General features: G+C 38.1%; 1 protein-coding gene across 5 annotated transcripts in view; it reads right to left on the reverse strand.

Annotated features, from left to right (window-relative positions):
* Window positions 1-1,379: 1,379 nt before the first annotated feature.
* CDKL5 (cyclin dependent kinase like 5) overlaps window positions 1,380-19,659 on the reverse strand; it is a 236,531-nt gene continuing 218,251 nt past the window's right edge. For 4 of the 5 annotated variants that reach the window (XM_090062810.1, XM_090062792.1, XM_090062782.1 and 1 more), the window contains 4 exons: window positions 18,087-18,189; window positions 11,295-11,417; window positions 10,029-10,148; window positions 1,380-9,145 (listed from right to left, as the gene is read on the reverse strand). In XM_090062810.1, coding sequence (XP_089918936.1) covers window positions 8,762-9,145; window positions 10,029-10,148; window positions 11,295-11,417; window positions 18,087-18,189 — 730 coding nt within the window. In that variant the 3' untranslated portion in view covers window positions 1,380-8,761. The remainder of the gene's footprint in view (window positions 9,146-10,028; window positions 10,149-11,294; window positions 11,418-18,086; window positions 18,190-19,659) is intronic. The other variant, XM_090062820.1, reaches the window with a different exon arrangement.

Genomic DNA, 19,659 nt, shown 5'->3' on the forward strand with positions numbered 1-19,659 from the left:
CTCTGGTCTTCCTCTTGCTTTGAACATATTTGTATAATCCGTTTTTATTGCCTTTTGCTTTATTGTCCTCTTCTAGCTGGATTTCAAATTGAGCCCTGGCCTTCCTCATTTTCTCCCTGTATATCTGTGAGATCCTCTTATACTCTTCCCTAGTACTACAACCGAGTTTCCATTTTTTGTAGGATTCCTCTATGTGTAGACCCAAATTGCCTCTGTGTAGCCCCAGCAGGATATCCAGATCTATAATCTTCCTTTCCCAGACAAGCAAGGGGTCACATGACTGAAACAGGTACTGGAGAGTTCTCATTCTGTGGCTCATGCAGTGATGCTCTTGCAAATGGAACACCTTTTAGCCTCCAGTGATTTGAAGGAGAATAACAAAAAGAGAATGTAAGATTGGTGGGTTGGTACCAATTAAGGGACAGGGTCCCAGAAATGCTGGGTATGAAGTGGAGGTGTGTTAGTACTGCTCTGTGTACCATCCTAGAAAATTCAAGCACAACACTGGTAAGAGGTATGGTCTACCTTGAAGCCCCTCGGCTAAGAATTTTCAGGAAGAGAAGCGCAACCCAGCACCTCACAGCAGGCAGCCGTCAGGGTCAAGCAACAGGCATTTTTACTGAGGCAAATGCCAGAGTTTTTTCACAATCCAGACAATCTGGATTAATGCCCCTGACCTTGGTGGCAGAAAGAAAAGCTAGATGTAAGTTGACACGTTACAGGGAATTCAACGCTTGTGTATTAAATGCTTTGCATGTACACACTACGATTTTTGCCCTTTCATGTGCTGCAAATGCATGTCTGTTTGCATGAGCGGGATTTCCCGACATTTTAAAAGTCTTTCTTGTGCATTAAACTAAAATGCCTTGGATATAGTTTAGCTTGGCTCACCGGAAATTAAAGTACATAGATTCATTGCGTGCAAATACAAAGGCACTCCAAAATGTGTAATGAGCGTCTTTGTCCAACAAATGGTGCTGTGACTTTTTTGTAGATCAGTCCTTCAAATTGCTTTTGCTTTTGAATTGCTTCGGCTTTTCCTTTTTTTTCTTGTGTGGTTTGCCAGCTCCATGCTTTCACAGCTGTGTAGCAGGGCATGGACACAGGGTGGGTGGGGGGCCCTGGGCTGTCCTGCTCTCCTCTGGCACCAGCCAGGGACCCGTCTTAATTTGTTTGAAAACCTAGTGCATGTAAACACAGATGCAATGCTCCAAGGCTTAATTCATTTGAAAACCTAGTGCGTGTAAACACAGATGCGACACTCCAAAATAAACAAGTTTAAAATTTATAAACTTATTTAATTATTGAGGATTAAAACCTGTGGTGTGTACATGCACCCTTTTTGAGTAACATCAAGCCAAACAACCTCAGTTTTCTAGTGCAAAACCTGCATTTTATTAAAGACATATTTTGGAAGGCCCATTCAAAAATACATTGTGCTCAGTAAAAATTAACCATTTCCATGCTGATAATTAAGGTTACCACAGGATTTTTTTTCTCTTTTATATTTACAGCAACAATAGAAATTGTACAGAAGTTAAGAATGGAATACATGCCCGAAAAAAAGTTGATAAGGTGTACCAACAATATGATACAAAGAATAGTATATAAACACTTTACAAATGGTTTATTAACTTGTGTGAAGAATTCTGTAAATATTCAACACATTTTAAAATCAATGTATTCAAGGATTAAACAGGTTAACATCACATCACATCCCTTCCACAATAGAAAGCATGGTAGGTTTAAAATCTTGTGCATTTTAGAATTTCTAAGAGCAGCTAATGAAGTTGGGTAATTTTTTACCAATAAATTTGGAAGTTTGGAAAACTACCTCCACAATCTGTTACTTTTGGTATAGCCAGCTCTGGCAAAGGGGGAAACACTATCAAGGTCTCTGAGCCTAGATATTTTCTCCTTCCCTCCTCCTTTTTAACCACATAATTCATTGTTTGACAGTGGAGATCTAAGCAGTCTTGAATGATTTGCCTCATAGATTAAACAGAATTGAAAAAAACCTTCAATGGATTATTCTATACAATTACACTTTCAGGGAGGATTTTAGTTCATTATCTCTGTTCCACATTATCCAAATTTATAGGTCAGAAATTACTCCTTTGGATCAAACGTATCCTCCAATATGATGAAAACACCAGGATACCCTTACTAACGAACAATATGCACTATCAAAAAACAAGCAAAAGAAAAAACTGCTGTGGAGGACATAGCAATCTGAATACAGCCTATGTTTTAGCTTTGTACTAAACAGCAATCAACCCTCTCTGCTACCCAACTTATATTCCAAAAGCTCATACCAAGGGCTTCATATACAACCGGAGATTTGCAGAAATTCATATTTTCTATATTGTGGATATGCTTTAGCTTGGTCTAACCAGAAATTGCATGGAATCTGTTACTGTGACCTACCATTCCCAGGCCTGTACATTACATTGCTGAGGCTTTCCTCAAACTAGACAAGGAACAATACCCTGTAAAAACTGCGCTGCTTCTAGAATAAAATTCAAACAAAAACGTCATAGAGAATGATTGTGGGGAATGGGAAGGGGGCAAAAGGAGGTAAGATCTCTCCCTTGGATGGAATGAAAATTTTAGAATGAAGAAAATCCTGAGCAAGTCTAAGGATAGCTGTCTCTGAGTAGAACAGCACACAGGGTGGAGTAATAGATAAGGCCTCTGTCTCCCTGATAATCAGCACTAGAGCAATAGCAAAGAACAAGGCAACTTCAATATTTGAAAACTATAAGGAAATAAATGGAGAATAGAATGGGAAGACTGCAAAGCAGTGCAAAGGATGGCAAGATTCTGAGGGAAACTGAGCTGATTTAGAAGCACATCCAGATGAAGGCCTGTAGAAATTCTGACTAGGCTCCTAATAGCACCTAATTCTCCTGTCCTAAAAAGTATAAGATGGAATCCTTTATAGGTCTTCTCTTGTAAAAGCTGTAGAATGGGAAGTCAGTGATAAACTGAGGGCAAACAAAGCGAACCTTGACCACTTCATGAGAGAGAGGAGGTAGATCGACTGTTAGAGAGGACAGGAGAGGTCCATAAACCATGTCCCTCATCTCTTAGCCTTTACGCTATCAACCCTATGGTCAAGTCCATTGGGCCAAGACACAAAGTCTTATTTATCTGGCTTTATATTTTGAGTTACATTTTACAGAATGATTGGGAAGCAGCAACATAGTACATTGATTTAATGGAGGGAGAGCATCCAAACCGACACTGCACAGAGAGGGTTGATTTTAAAACAAACCTTGCGCATCCCACATTTTGTCATTGTTTCAAAGAGCCCCCTTGCTCCAACCAACTGAACAAACACAAGGATACCCTTACTAATGAACAACAGCCATTCAACAACAAATAAACAATAACTTACTCTATCAGACTTGCCTCTGCTATTTCACGCAGTACCCGTTTAAAGGAGGCCACTGGGGCAAAAGATTTTCTACCAAGAGAGTCTTCCCAAACAAAAGTAGATATTCCCCTTTGATTTATTTTTTTAAATCAGCACTTTACTTACAATTCTTCCTGTCATTTTGGGTCCTAAATAAAGAGTGAAAACACCCACAGTTCTCTCATAGCATCTGAATCAGAACTTTGCAGGTCATCGCTAGGCTGAAGTGCCTTTGGCAAGATGCGCCATTACTTTTTGGCACTAGAAAGAAAAAAAAGGGGAACTAGCTTCTCTTAGAAACACCCAGGCTATGTTGTATTAAAAGTGGTTATTCAAATTGCTTCCAAAATATAAGAAAAAGGCTTGAAAGAAGTTAAATGGCTTTTCTCCTTATTTACTACAAATCCCAGTTTATGAAGCAATCAACATTATGACACAGATAGGGACACACTGGAAGGGGAAAGGCACCTGTTCCAAGAATAGTAACCTGATTTGAAGGAGATTTATAAATGGTTAATGGGGTACTTTCCCTTAATGTCTCCTGTGCCTTAAAGTTTTGCTGGGCCTATTTACATGAACTGTACAGCAGCAAAGCTGCGAAGTGTACCAAGTGGTCCCATTTTTTGATGGATACTGTACACCAATTGACACAGAAGAAATTAGATTTTCACAATCCCCACAAACTTTGTGACTCATTGTTATGGCTTTTCAAAACATTCCTTCTGGGACTGTCCAATCTGGATTCAAAATATTATTACAGCTCTACTCTAATATGCACAGTTACAATATTTATATAATCAATGGGATGTACATAAGTTCAAAGTTTGCCTCATTTACATGATCTTTTAAGAACCTGAACAACCGTAACTTGAATAGGAACCCAAAGCAGTTTCTGGCTGGTAGTCGCTCTTAAAAGCATGCTCATTCTGCCTTAGGTAAGGCCAGAGATGACAACAATATATCCACCATTAACATAACCACAGTAGCTAAAAACAGCAGAAAATTAAAATAGTGCTTATAAAGATTTCTGAGGAAAATAAAAATCTGATCTTTATTTTGTGACTTTCTAAACTACCTTGGATTGATTCTCCACAGACACCCAACTGGCACAAATTGTAGTGATGCTTCAAGCATCCTCAGTAGTACTGATCCAAAACATCAACTTGTAACCTACCTTTGCTCCCAGAAACCTGTCTGACGGAGAGAAAGATAAGAAGTCTAAAATTATCTGAAGACAAATTACAAGTATAGAAATTTGAGGCCTGCCTATGCGTAGTTCTAGAAATGTGGTAGTCTGTAAACATGCATTGCAATGCAGTGACATTAGCACCCATGGGTGCATATACATGTGCTCTGACATGTTCCAATTTGATTAATGGAGCCCGCTGGAGCATTCTAACGAGAATGCTACAGCGCGCTGCAGCGTCATATATTCACTATCTCGCATTTCAAAATGGCGGCAGAGGCACTTTAACTAGAACTTGATGAATGAACTTTAGTTAAAGACCCCTGTTTTGAAGTGCAGGACGCTGAACACTGTGACACTGCGGCGTTTTAATTACAGTGACCATCCGGGAGCCTTGCTAATTAAAAGGCCCCTCCCCCACCCCAGAGCACGTGTATAGACACCCCATATGTTCAGATCATACCCCCTAAGTCTGATTTGACATAAGAAATCAGAGTTTGAAGTTGGTCCTGAGCTCAGTACTGGGAGGGTTTACCAAGGACGTAGGCAGACCTTACCGGAGCAGGGAGTGTTATCTTCTCAAGCGATGAGCTCTGCCTATTGCTCAGACAGAGGCGGTGTTCTCCAAAGGAAAGAGAACCTGTGAGGGAAATGGTGGAGAAAAGCCTAGAATGGTTCCACACTGCTGTGGAAAATCCCATTTGCCCAGAATGGCTCACTTTTTTGTCTGAAATGAAAATAAAACATAACTCCTGTAATTCTTTCATCATCACCATGGTCAAGATTGGCAACAAGACTGGGCATCTAGTCAAGCAAATTTTAATGACAGTCTGCGAAGATACTTTATAGCCAGGTACAGAGTACACTTTTAATTAAGATGCAATTAAAGAGCCTACATTTCAGTTTCCAAGAGCCAACTAAAACCTACCAACTCACAGGCAAGCTGAGGCAGCCTGAGATGAACAAACCATCTTAATTATCTTTTTGAAAATTCATTTCTTTCATGTTCACATTAGTACACTATCATAAGGCAAAACAGACTGCCGAGGAAAAGAAAGCGTACTCTAAGTTATCTGCTTTATCCTTAGTCAATCTACAGAATATATACATAATACAACAAAATTAGACCAAGAGACCTGTCAGGAGAAAGGCTCACATTGAAAAATAGTTTCCTCTATGATACATTTCTCTTTTTTGGTGAGCTAGAGAAGTTCAAAAATCCTAGGAAGTTTCCTTTTTAAGTGTTAGTAAAATTACATGAGCAATACACTAAAGGCTGGGAATTCAGACCCAGCTGAAAATATGAGAACATTTATTCGACACCATCTGGCTAAATGAGAAGTTCATCATCCCTTCAAATAGACTGAAGAGAATTACATACAGTCAACTCAATTTACTGTTCAGTTTTTATCAAGGCTTGTTGAAGTTTCTAAAGAGGAAAATGCAGTATAGGGTGGCAAGAGCTTCATGTTTTTGGACCATCAATTATTTTGTCTGCCTCCTGGCTCAAACTTGAATCTGGAATAAGCATTTTAAACAGCTGAAGGTGCAATCAGTAATCACTCTTATTTAGCTCAGTGGATGCTGAGGGAAAATCCACTGGAAGTTTTAATTCCTGCCATGAATCAGAATGACCATAATGACCAATCATCCAAGTGTGAAGCTCCTACCAGCTAAGTAAGAAGTCTTCTAGAGACAAAATGCAAGTGCTGTATTATTCAATGAAAAAGGAAAGAACGTGAAGGACAGACTAGCCAAATCTGAACACTACCAGTGTTGCAGACATTCATACGGTACTGCTTAGAGCCCCATTCTCAAACTAACGCCAAAGTTTTTGTAGGGGAATTCTGGGATATCAGTCAGCTCCTACTGGAGAGCAGAGCTAACCCAACCGTAGTGAACTGGTGGATACAGAAAGACCTCTCTTTGAAACGGTTACAATCAGTATATTATAAATCAAATAGCTACAATGAAAATCAGTTAAGAACAACCTCAAATGCTCTCTCAGATGTCCACTGTGTCCATCTAAACATAAAAGCACCCTTTCACTGGTATATTTTACATAATATGTAAAGTTTCCCTATATTATATATCATATGAAAAAACACATGGACATTTCTTACAGCAATAGAGGAATAAAGAATTCTTGTTTACTGTAACCTGAAATACCATACTTCACACTGTACTCTATATTTTGCAAGTATTGATGCCAATTGTATGGTCTGAGAATGCTGGTATGATTGGGAGGTATGGAACTTAATGTCCTTCTGCACTGCTAATGAAGGAGGAGCTAGCTGGCTACATCTGCATTTATTTCTGTGGTTGGAATATCAAATTCATGTTTAGACTAGTCTCTTTTTGGAAAGGACAGAATACTTGTAAGCACAATTATTACAATGACAACTCACAAAAACTGAACTACACTTCAGAGTAATGTAAGAAGTGAAGTGCTGAGTTCAAATATAGGAAAGACTGTATTGTTCTGACACTACAAGCAAGATTCTCCTTTCACTTGAGCCAAATTTACACTAGTTCAACTTTGACTACTTGTGAACTACTGCTGATTTACCCCACTGTAAGAGAGGGGAACCAGACCTTGTATTTGTTATGCATAAAATCCTTCGTTTTAAAGGCAGCTTTTTGAATTGCCATGAATCTCAGATCTAATATTTTGTAGGAATGGAAACCAACTGTGAATAGGAATGTTCTAGTAGTGAGAATCCAAAGAGAAATTAAGCTGCCTGGCAACCTTCCCTCTTCTACATCTGAATATCATTAGTTTACTAGCTATAAGTACATCCTGAAACCAAAAAAAAAAGTGCAAGTGTATTTTAAATTTAAGTACAAGGTTTATCTTTCTAGTTAAACACACTTCTAAATAAAATGTAAAATATATGTATGCAAAAAAGCTTATACCATGATCTGCAGTGCCATGCTATGTGTACATGTCACAATTTTGGCATTTCACTTGCAACTCATGCTATATTTCTTTGGTCTTCACCCCTACAATTAAGTGGAAGAGCATCTGCTTTAGCTTGTGGCCAAGGGGCACCTTCTCAGATGTGTTATTAGAACTTTATGGTTTTAATGCAGATGCATAATTCCCGTCACACTAACGGGAAAGCAAAGTGCACACTTAGGGGAGAATATACCGCATTTAGATTACTGTACAGTTCTGTAGTCTCTTACATCTAGCCATTATGTCCAACAAGTAGCCTATAATAAAATTTGGAACGGAGTGTTCTATTTTGTTTGCTACTGACAATAATGCCTATAATACTGTGCTCTAATAGTGGAGCAAGAGTCATACTGTTACAGTCACACATATCCACATTCAACTTTCTTTTATTAGAAGTATAATACTGCACTTTATATCACAAATGTATAAAAATATGGCAGATAGTGTCATAACAATACTTTTCTTTTAAATGAGTATATTTAAAAAACAGACAGTTATTTACCATTTATATATATTTATGTATAGAATAAAATACTCCTGATGCAATATATAAATGTTACTGTTAGTTCTTTTCTTTTTAATAGAAACTACTGTAGCTGTTGCACTGCTTCACAATGTTTCAAACAGCTCAAAATAACTTTACATTGGAACATAAAAGATATGATTATAACAGTACGATATTGGTTCATCATAAATAAATATTACAAATTCTATCAAATATGGAAGTTTAAAAAACAAATTTAAGACATACAATTCAACTTTAAACCCTTAACAGGGATACACTTATCACATAAACCCCACTGTTTAACTAGGCAGCAAAATATGTAGTAAGGGCATAGGTCTAGACACTATTTTTTTTCACCCTATAAGTGCCAATGCATACCTAAACTTCTCCAGCTTTGAGACAGAGATGTGCACTGAGCTGGAATGTAAATGAGAGAAAATGGCAATACATTTCTTCTCCCTGAATTGCACACTCCGTCTATCATCGAATGAGATTTCTGATGATTGATAATTAATAATTCAACTTGTTTTACTGTATGATCCCTGACTAGCAATGTGGTGCCAAACAGGCTAGCTCCACATGTACATATTGCACACCTTTATAAAGCTGAAAATGCAGTCTTACCATCACCAGCACCACCACGACACCCCTACTCAAGTTTCCACGTGGAATTGCGTATTTTCTGGAGTACCATTACAAGGCCGTCTCTTTTAAATCATTCAGATTTGGCATTCGTGATCGGCTTGTTCGGTTATATGTGTGTCCATTCTGTCCACTCTTCGAAGGCAGCTGATCGGTGTAAGGTGTTCCCTCATTAGCGCTCCTGTTCACAGGGGAGACATGCCATGTTGGTTCCATTTGACCCGGTATCTGGAGTGTTGGTCTGCCTTTTGACTGGGACTCCTGCCGGACGTTGCTGCTGCTGGAAGTCTGACTCATGGGATGAATTCGCACTTCAGAAAAAGTAGCTTTGGCTGGCTGAGTAGGCAAGGGCTGGAAGCGGGGCTCAGGAGGAACAGGATGATTTGAAGAGGAAGAAAGATGTAATAGCTTTCGAAGGGATTTTAAAGGTTGGCTCTGAAAGACAGAGGAAACCACTTGGTTGGTCTTATGCCTTATTGTTATACCAGCAGTCTACTGCAAAACTTTCTCAGTCATAGCTTAAAAAGAACAATTTGAACTTTGAAAAACATCAGGACTTTGTCACTTTTACTACTTGTTAATCCTGAGTATTTCATTTCAGTCCACTGACCGGTTTGTGCACAGTGCATGTGACAGATAGAAAAGGCCTGGCAATTATAATTACTGTGCAGTATGCGGTCTAAGAAGATTAACTGACTACAAGAAAAAACGGTTTGGCCTCCCATTTTTTTTAAAAACACGATAGTTGCAACAGAAATGTTCTGTCTCTTTTTCAGATCTCTAAGGTTTTTGTTTAAAAGCATTGTTAATACAAAAACATTACTGTTGCAGACCACACCATTTCAAGGGAAGCTCTACCTCGAGATTCCCCAACAAGTCCTGTCTGGTCTCTCTCTCCTGAAAGGACTCCTCAACCCACATAACCCTTTTCATCACAGTTATGAAGACTACTGCAGCTATTTCCTCCATCTTGGATTTTTAAATTGCTTTTGCTACCAGTCCTACTGGCACTTTCCTGAATCAGGGGCTGTCCTGAATTGGAAGGTATATGTATGTGAGGAGCTGGGGAGAAGAAGAGCTGTGGTATTCTGCCAGATGGTAATTATACTGTGTGGATTGTGGTACACTGTTTTTCTGCCTCTCACATGTCCCTTGCCTCCCAAAGAATTGTACAGGATTGTAGCTACACAACCCCTCTTTAAATTCAATGAGAAATGAGGAGGGATCATTCAAAAGCAATTCTTCTATTCACTACAGGAAGAAACTGTTAAGGCACACCACTGACAACAGGGTGAAGGTAGTGGATATTGTTACTTACATGAGTTTGGATTTCTGCCATCTTCTCAGGATGCCAATCCTTCTGCCGGCTGACCTGATGATTAGAAGAGTGAATGGCTTTTTGTAATGCCAAAAGATCCTGACCATCACTGCTGGGCATCTGCAACATAATAATAAATGGGGATTTCAATAAGTTCTTAAGAGAAGTAACAACCATTTCCCCCCAGTTCCAGTTAATTATATAATGCAGGAGAAGCCCACTAGTGTAGCTGTATTGCAATGCCCTCATTTTTTTTCCCCGCAGTAAGAACAGTATTTGTGGATATCATGCAGATTTACTCTAACCTCAACCCTTAAAGCATACACATGCTGTTAGTGAGTTGCTGTAAGAGAGAGCAGTTGAATATGCCTATGAAAAGAATTGCTGCGCCTTATCCTCATTTCAATAGCATTCCATACTGCAATTAAGATCATGGGCCACTTCTATAAAGACAGAATTTTCCCTGGATGAATAAAGATCGAAACTGTGTTTAAATGGATACCTGAGTGATTTTGGTTTTATAAATGTGGGGAAACCAATTGTCCCTGTTGTCACAAAATTCAAGTTCAACATATTGTTCCCTATATATTGTTCCATGTATTTGTACATTTACATGCACAGACCTATCCTTAAATGTATTCATTTAAGCAGCTGTTTATTTAAAGCTATTTATGTCCTAAAATGAAGGGAATTGACCCCTCATTCCACCACTTTTTTGTGAGAAGAGAGATAATTAAAACAAAATCCAGAAATAATCTGCAGTAATTTAAAATAGAGCAATACCAAAATTTAGGACAAAGAAAAACACAGAATAATGTAAAATAAATGCTGACTTGTTAGCAAGCTCGCTGGTACAATATTTGATTGATTATATTTGAATACGAATCCGTAAAAAAATTTTTTTTCAAAATGTTTAAAAAACAAATTGCATTAATCTGCTGTACAAACAAAATGAGGAGGTCCCTCTAATTTTAAGCACCACTGATTTTAGAAAGTCTCTCCTTTGATTTGGTCCCAGGCTCTCACTGTCTTGTAATAACTAGATATACTCTGTTTTAAGTACATCTCATACTATTCAATCATGATTTTTTTTAGCTTTAATTGATTTAGGACTGCTGTTTTAACTTGAATTTATGGAACTGGCCCAAGATACTTAACTGGCATGAAAAGAAAGTGACCCAATGAAAATAAAATACATGCTGTTGTAGTCAGTAAAACAAGTTTACTGGAGCGTTTTTCAATGCTACTGTACTTAAAAATTGGTACCATGGGTAGAGTGACTACAGGAAGCTTTTTCAAAGAAGAACTATGCTTTAAATGATTCTTTGAATTAAAAAGAGGAAAGAGGGATTTCTTGATGCTTGGATTCTCGCCGTTGGTGGATTCTGTCTGCAATATAAGATACAAAAACTAAATGCATAAATAGTGTTTCAGTTCAAGAGATCTGTCCTTGGCAAATTCATGCATAAATGTACTTCTAAATATCAACAGTAAGTAGTGGCAATTCTATAGCTTGCTTCAGGGCAAGATCAAGTTGACTGCTAATCTGAATGAGTAAATGGAGATGGAAGAAATTCTATGTATTACTGAACATCTGTGTGTGTGTACAGAATGTAAAAACATTAACAAACATGTTTATTTATCTTCCGAATGATCCTCCATTAGGACTCGAGGGTATTGTGTTGATTTCAGTGGACCTTGGGATCAGTCCCGTAATTGTGGCTGTGATTTGCACTAACTGCATTTGTATAATCTGTTAAATCGTATGCATTTTTATTTTGTAAAAATACCATTCCTAAAATCAACATGTTTTAAACAAGTAGTTTATCATTAGCTAAAAAAAAATCTTAATATTTCTGACTGTATTGGAAAAAACTGGGCTTCAAGCTTAATTCGGCTTAGCTTTGGGGTGTGGAGGAAACACTTAAACTGTGTTTACAGTTGCATATGGTTTTTAATGGTACTACAATCAATGGTCATAGCAATGGGTCATAGCAGTGGTCATAAAACACTCCCAAGAGAACAAAAACGTACCTAGAGGGAGCATATACTATTCTGAATTGTTTTGTTCCATCTTCCTCCAGGCAGCCCAAAATACACTGCTGTCCTAACTCCCATGGTTTCTCCACATCCTGGCTGCTGCTGCCTTTCCCAACCATATCCACAAGCTCCCACTGCCAAGCACCTTCTTTACCCCCCAGTACTGGGGGACTCTATACCCCTATTCCAGGACCCAGGTTTCCTGCTCTCCAGCCTCCAATAGCAGAATACCTCTCCAGGTCTGGACTTCTGGTTCTGACCGAATGTGAGGATGGGGCCTCCGGCCTCCCAGTTTTAACAGGGAGTGCTCTAGAAGAGCAGTGGTGGAAGGGACAGGCTCACTGACTTCAGCTCTAGCCCCTCTGGGAGACCGTGCCACTACATGCGGTAGAAAGATTGCCAGTCAACCAGCATGACAAAGGCCTGTATGTCCATCTGCTGCTGAAACAATCCATTTTTAAATGTTTCAAACACCATTATATTTTGAAACATTTAAAGGTTCTGTGTTTATCCTTAGTAAGTTAAAGGAAGATTAATTCACTAATTTTCTTGTTTCTTTGAACTTGGTCAGATTTTATATTCATATTTGTGGATCATTAAACTTTAAAGGAAACAAAATGGTCATCAGGAATGGTGCCACCTGTAACCAGAGTTCTCGAAGTATACTGTTTCTTTAGATCCACAGTCTTGGAATATGTGTCATAATGTTGGGAAACCTGGGATCATCTGAAACGTAGTGACTACTGAGACTGCACAAAAACCCTTACATGGATCAAAATAGTTGGTGCTAGATCATATAAGGAATCATGACTCCAATCATCCTCAGTTCCTTTCTGCTACAGGAAGTAAGAACTCCAGAGGCAAAGAAGAATGGGTAACCATGGCTTGGGAGAGGAGAGAGAATACATCTCAGGAAACTCCAGTAACAGGCAGAAGGCTTCATTACTGCATCAGGAATTGCATCTTGAGAACACAACTCTGCAAGAATGTTCATCTTTTGTACAAGAAAAGCTTAGGACAGCCACAAATTGCTAGAGGATGTGAAACTGGGATTTTCTAGAAGGTGTTCTCAACCAGATTTGAGACATTCTTTGCTATCACTATTCATGGGAGATCTTAGGGAAAATTGAGTATTACCAAAGTGCATTACAAGATCAACAATACCCAGCAGGTCAGGTATCGTCAGCCCTGATGAAGATGGTGATTTTCCAATGGCATACGTAATAGCTGATTTTGGTCTTTCCAAGGCCTGGTCTGTAATTAGGTGCAGATGAGCCTGGCTCAAAGAAAATAAGTGTAATGACATTTCCTGAGACCTGGGAGCTTCAGAAAATACTGGATTTGCCTTGATGACATATCATTAGAAGCAACATTTATTTGAATGTCTATAAAGTAATCTTGGGCAGTAGTTACCACTATGGCATTAACATTTCTATTATAGACACTTATGTCTGAGTGGACATGAAAGCAGACTTCTAGTTTATTCCAAACCCTAGATTCCTGAACAGGAAGCAGAGGTTCCTTGTAGAACTGGGCCTGGAAGAGTTAGTTATCCAAATATAGTTAACAGGAACATCTGATGGTTTTAGATGGACTCCCTCAACTGAGACATTTAAGGAACAGTATCTGAACCAAAAAAGGAGCACTTAATACCGAGTATTGTCCTGTATAAAACAATTCCTAAGCAAAATTCAATTAGAGATATAGAAGAATGAACTGTAAGAGATCCTGACAAAACAAGGAAGATGTTCCATTGTGTTAAACAGTGGCCTATGGTGATTTCACTGTCTCTTGGAGCAAAAAAGGCACAAAGGTACAAGGGACCTAAAAGAGCCAAAAGTGAATGCTGACACTGGAATTAGGTAGCCTGGTGCTTACCTCTGTTAGATCCGAAGTCCCCACTGGTATCAACAGGTTCTAGATGTTCCTGTGCCTGTTATGGTTCTTAAGACACTGACTCCCTCTGTTTAACCCAACCATATTTGTGCCACTTAAGGGTGGAGAAGAGTAGAAGTGATGACTTTTTTTTTTTAGAGAGATATCTTGTGGACCCATGTGCTTTAACCTTTTTGGTAGTGTTAGATTAATGTACTAGTGGCTTACATTTTGCTTTGAATACTTTAGTTTTGAAGTGCAATATGATTCAGAGGCTAGGCCAGCCATGTCTGGATGGTTTGAACCACAGCAAATTCAACTTCATTTTGGCAAATACCCTTTCCTTAGACATCAGTATACTGGTATACTTAACCATTTTGGACACGCGGGGCATTTTTACACGAACTGTGGGATGTGGTGCCCGGCGCTTTAATTAGCAATCCACGCTAATTAAAAGCGCCCATGCATCACATGTATAAGCATCCTTGCACTGAAAAAATGGCAGTGGGGCGCTTTGAAATAAAGCTCATTGATCGTGTTTTATTTCAAAGCACCCTGCCACCATTTTTTCAGCACAGAGATGTGCTGGGACACTAATACACATGGTGTGGAAGGCTGCTGAAGCATGTCAGTTTCCATGCTCCAGCAGATGTGATTAATCAAGTCTGTTCTGACATGCTGGATTTCCAGTGCATCAGAGAAGGCTCTACCCATGGTCATATGAGCCCATGGATACTGCCAAAATGGTTGGTATACTCATACCAGACATCTGGTATACTCAATTATTTTGGACATGTGGATACTACCATATAATTGCACCTTCTTAATCTAGATACTCTCGATCTCAATCTGCTATGCAACGGATCAGTTTTAACCAGGCAGCAGAGCAAACACAAATGGTTTCAGAACTGCCAAACTGCATGTGCTAATAGGTTAGAATTGCATGCCAGACCAAATCTGGTTAGTAATATCAATAAGTATACACTTCTTAATAAAGGTGGCTTTTATATATTATAACTATAAACTAGATAAATGGATAAAAGGGGAAGAAGACTAGTACTGCAATATAATTTAAGTCAACATTTTGTCAAAAACTTGCTGCCAAAGATAGCAGGAAAGGAACCATAGGCAGTTGGGACTGAATGCCTTTATATAACTTGGTACTACAACCAAAATAAAAGTATGCTACACTGATAACTCAGTGTTCACTTAATTTCTATAGAGTGATGGGATCTATGACTCTCAAAATGGACACTATCAAGAATAATGACTTTCTGTGGCAGTGTTTAGTGGAAAAATAAAGTGGTGCTAGTTGATAATATGTGCAAGAAGAACTGCTAAAAATCATGTGAGGGGTAAGGATTTTTTGGGGTAATATCTTATTGACCAACTGTACAGTTGGGATAAAGGCCACATACAGACATTCAGTTTCTCCTAGGAGAGTCAATGTTCTTCCAATAGAAGCCACGTGTTTAAAATGTTCAGGATTTTTCTCCCAAAGCAATAATGTCTGCTCCAGGATAAAAATAACCCATGAACAACCATGGTTAAATCACTCCCAGGAGAGTTTCTCCTGGTAGGAAGAATGTTTGTACATGGTTCCATTCTTACAGAAGCCACAACACGGTCCTCCAGCATTCCAGGTTGCTTTTCTCCTGCTGCCCCCACCCCCCAGGAGACTGTGTTATTTGGGATGGCAGAGCAGGGAGTATGCCAAGATCTATGTGCATGCCTCCCTTGGCTATGCGATGACAGCACTGCAAACAGTGCTCTTCAAGGGGTCAGTACTTAAATAGTTGTTCAGGGGTCTCTGGGTAAGTTTTCCTACCAGGAAAACAAACCCAGGAGAATTCTCAAAGATCATTTGAATGTGTGTATCCAGCCAAAGTTAGACAAGCTTTCAAATGCAAAGCATTCTTCTTTAGGTCCTCCTTCAGTATAAAAAGGTTGAGAGCCACTGGTCTACACTAACATCCATTCAAGTCAGCAAGAACCTTTCCATTTAGTTCTGGTGAATTAGATCAGACCCACAGGCAATACTGCAACTGAAAAATGTTAACATGTAAACTATGACACTTGTCATTCTCAGATGTGTAGCTTGTGTTGCTACATATGCTCACTCTACCAGTAAGTGTTGTGTTTTTTTTTAAACCCTGGTGATTTTCTATAGTATGGGCAGTACTTCCTAAGTTAAAATATTTATACTCTCAATAATCCTGTGGAGGTAAGGAAATATGCTATCTGCATTTTTTGTAGATGGGAAATGGGCATAGAGACAGTAGTGTAGTGTCACACTGCAGGTTCCAGTCAAGCTGAGAAACAAACTCAAATCTCAAGTACGTGGCCTTAACCATGAGACCATCTTTCTTGAACCAGCACAAAAGTAAATGATTTTAGAGACTCAATCATTTGTACCATGAATCTAGGATTAAAATCTGATCCCTAACATTTAATACAAATTGGGCACATCTACACATGCACTTTAACGTTCATTAGTCTATTTTAATGTGCATTAAAGTGTTATAAAAAGTGCTCTTTTGATAACATGGATTAAAATAGACTAATGTGCATTGTTCTAGTACTTTACAATGGAGGTATTAGATTTAATATGCATTACTTAAAGCATGTTAATAAATGTGTAGATGTGCCCACCGTTTACAAACACCAATCCCTTGAATGTCAACTGTAGCCATAATGAATAACATTCTCCTTTTTTATTCCTCACTTACGGGAGTAAAAATATGCTACTGTTTCTCAGTCTTGTCATCCCACTCTTCCTGGACCTTTCCATCTTAACTTCTGACAATATTAGTAGGTGTGAATTTCTTATATATTTTAAAGTCATTGTAAATCATTTTGTAAATTAAAATGAAATCATATGTTTCTGAATCTCTCCTATTCATATATCTATAGATACATATACACATATATACATACACACACACACATACAGATCGATCGATCTCATCAGTGGTATACGTTCAGTCTTCGGAAATACAGTGATCTGATTTCTAACATTTAAGTGTTTTTACAGAGCTTGTCTTGGCGAGTGAGGTGGGCTATACATTCCTACTCCATGTAGTTCTGAAGAAAAGCTTAGAAAATTTGAAGGTAATCTTGATTTCCTTAAGCCTGCAGGCAGAGATTTGCCAAAGAACATCAGAATTCATTTAACAAATGTATAGTCTTTTTCTCTGATGCTACGCAGAGCAATGAAACTGTATTATATCCCTTTAGCATAGGCATGTAACAATTCCTAGCTAGACGGATAGACAACCTGTATAAAAGTGTGTCCATTCCATGCTCCTGCTTGGGAAAGTTACAAGCATTAAAAGATGTTTACAGTGGGAGGACCCCAAAAACAGAAGTTGAGAGTCTGGTATCACGCTAGGGATCTCTTGCCATTACTAATTCATGGCTGCTGAAAGGTTCCGGACTGGAAAGAAAACAGACTGCTCCTATTTTCTTCAGCAGCTGAAGAGAACTATATGCATTTATAAGACATCTATAAGCCAAAAGCTGATATTAAAAAAAAAAAAAGATGTATGAAGAAGTATCAATGAACCCCATCAGATCTCCTCTGCCCCCACTTCTTTCCTGGCACAAAGGTACATAAAACAGGATGGAAGGTCTCAGCACAGCACTGCTCTGGACCCTGTTGAGAAGAGAGCTCCTCCTTTATTCCTCTGTTCCTATTCATTTCAGTTGTTAAGTTTTCCAGCTAGGAGCCACAGAGTAGACTATTCAACTCCAGCGTCACAGAATTATGTACTTGTTACACTGGGATAGTAGCACCTTCTGCTATAAAAAAAAATCTGCTGTAAAATCCCTTTAAACCCTTCACCAAAAGTGTCACTGAAGTGTCACAAAATTCTGTGCATCCCAGATGAAAGCAAACATATAAGTGTAGAATGGTTTAGCCACTAGGGGAAATACTATTTGAATGCATGAATTGGTAAACCTTGAACAAGAAACGAAGCTCACTTCTACATAATGAAAACAAGTTAAAATAATAAAGAAATACACAGAGGTACATCCATGTATAACGAAGCAGTACAGAACTGATCTAATGCATTACACATTGGCAACTTTAAAACACTGGAAAATACATAATAGTATGCTTCAGAAATTGTATATACTTACAGTTTGAGATTTCTTCTTCTTCTTTTTTATTGACCTGAAAAAGCCTTGCTTTTCTTTCTCCTTGAGTTGCTCTGAATGACTGTTAGCATTTTCAGGACTTTTCCTAAATATGAAAAATTAGGGTAAGATGGAATATTTTGGATTTTATGTGGTCACATTTAATCCTTGGATTTTATGTTAAAGAATGCACTTTATTTCCCTAAAGCAAAGGTATTCAAAATATTTTTTTTTTCATTTTAGTTCCTGGATTAACATAAAACTAAAGAATAAAGTATTCTTATGAAATGAAAAGCTAAGAACCTTTGTTAGTATGGAACGCTTAATCAAAAACAACTGCCAGGCATATAGGGAGAAGGCAATCTTGCATGTTTGCCCTGGCTTTTTACTTGGTGTTCTATATTCAAACCAAAATAACATATAGAAGATGCTAAAGAAAAATAAAAATAATCTGAAAATATATACAAGAAATTATGCATGAATTAGATTGATGATTTCATCCCCTCTAAAGTATTTGAGAGCTCACTTGACTGTTTTCTGTGGATGAATCTTCTCTCTGCATCATGTACTAGAGTGCTAGCAAGGAAAGATGGCTCCAGAGACCTGAATGATTGTGAAGACTAAATTTTACATTTACCTAAATTTTTATTTTTGAGAAGACTGTCCAAAGCTCTGACCTACAGCTGATCAATAAAAAAAAAAAAAATCACCTTAGTTTAAAGTATATGCATTAAAATTCTGTATGTATAAACAGGGAAGTACTGACTTGATGTAGGTGGCAATTTTACCTTTGTATACAGCTTTGGGGAACTGATATTGGAATACAGTTTTGGTGTTCATGTGTATTAAAAATGAATTTGGAAAACTGAAGAGGATGCACTAAAATCACAAAAACAATTCAAGGGTGTTGAAAAAATGTTTTGTAGGAAGAAACTCAAAGAGCTCAATCTTATTAGCATGTCAAAAAGAATATTTAGCATCTCTAAATATTGTTTGCAGTGTATAAGAATCTTTACAGGAAGAAAATTCTGGGAAATAAAGGGCTTTTAATCCCGTGGAAAAAGCATAACAAGACTTTGAGGAGAATAGTTCAAACCAAATGCATAGTTTTAACAGTCGGGTGATTAGCCACTGGAAAATCCAAGCAGACCAGTGGATTCTCTCCCCCTCTCTCTCCCTGTGTCTTATCTGAAAATCAGATGCTCTTCTGGAATATTATTTAGTCAAACATAAATTGTTTGGGTCTATATAGGGTAAATAGTTGACACTTAGTGGCCTGCGACTAGATGAGCTTGCGGTCCTTTCTGGCTTAAATTCTGTGATATTATAAAAACAATAATACTTTTTACTATTCATGTGGATGAAAAGGTTGTCTTACATCTCCATATATCCAGTATATTAAGAGTTTAACCCCATTCCCCAATACATTACATTTACAATATGAAAAAAATAGCCTGAGATCCTAATATGAATATATGAAACATCTGAAATGTTTTAACAAATTTCAGGTGTTCAGTAAGAGAATTTTTGGAGGAGATGCTGTAGGTTTCTTATGCATAGGGAAAAAAAAGAAGAG

The sequence above is a fragment of the Crocodylus siamensis genome, chromosome 1 (genome assembly GCF_052110815.1).
Source record: "Crocodylus siamensis isolate JL-2025a chromosome 1, ASM5211081v1, whole genome shotgun sequence".
NCBI lineage: Eukaryota > Metazoa > Chordata > Crocodylia > Crocodylidae > Crocodylus > Crocodylus siamensis.